Raw genomic sequence first — 654 nt, 5'->3', positions numbered from 1 at the left:
ACCCCCTTCCCCCCCCCAATTTCCCCAATGCCCTTTTTTTTTTATTCCAAAATAAATTTTTCCAAACTAAACCAAAAAAAATTTCCCTTTCCAAGAAATTTTTTCATACGCCATTTCAAAAAATTCAATATCAATACATTTCTTTTTTCCCAGGTAAATTTTGGTATGGAAGCCCACCCAATTTTTCATATTTATTTTTCATTGGCATTATTTAAACCTTGGTGGAATAATTTTTTTTTTATTGGTACATCACTTATTGTTTTCGGTAAATACACACGGAGGGACCAATCCAAAAGTGATATCACCACAAGATTTCACTTGAGGTTTAAAAAAGGTAAAAATACATTCAGCATTAATAAAATAAATTTCATCATATAACAACAAAACAATCATTACCATATTGTTCAGATGAAAATAACGCAACAAATACCAAATCACATTTTATTCCATCTCTGTCACATTTGTCAGCAATACGTTTGAATACCATTTCTACGGTATCATTTTTCCGCGCTTGTTCATAAAATTTTGGGCTGTCCGGCATTTCAATTCCTGTACTACGACATGTTCTGACAATTTGCAGGCAAAATTCCCTAAAAATCAAGCAAATAATCAACAAAGCTAATATGATTTGTTAATGAAATTTTGCAATACTCA

At 31.2% G+C, this 654-nt stretch overlaps 1 protein-coding gene across 1 annotated transcript; it reads right to left on the bottom strand.

The window, feature by feature from the left end:
• Positions 1-370: 370 nt before the first annotated feature.
• Tsp_15278 (putative 3-hydroxybutyryl-CoA dehydrogenase) lies at positions 371-590 on the bottom strand (the record flags this gene model as incomplete). Its single annotated transcript, XM_003366694.1, has 1 exon — positions 371-590. A coding segment is annotated over one exon (220 nt), but the record flags the coding sequence as incomplete, so codon positions are not given.
• Positions 591-654: the final 64 nt, after the last annotated feature.

The sequence above is a fragment of the Trichinella spiralis genome (genome assembly GCF_000181795.1).
Source record: "Trichinella spiralis strain ISS 195 chromosome Unknown Scfld5585, whole genome shotgun sequence".
Lineage (NCBI taxonomy): Eukaryota > Metazoa > Nematoda > Enoplea > Trichinellida > Trichinellidae > Trichinella > Trichinella spiralis.
This window is presented reverse-complemented; position numbering and strand designations above follow the sequence as displayed.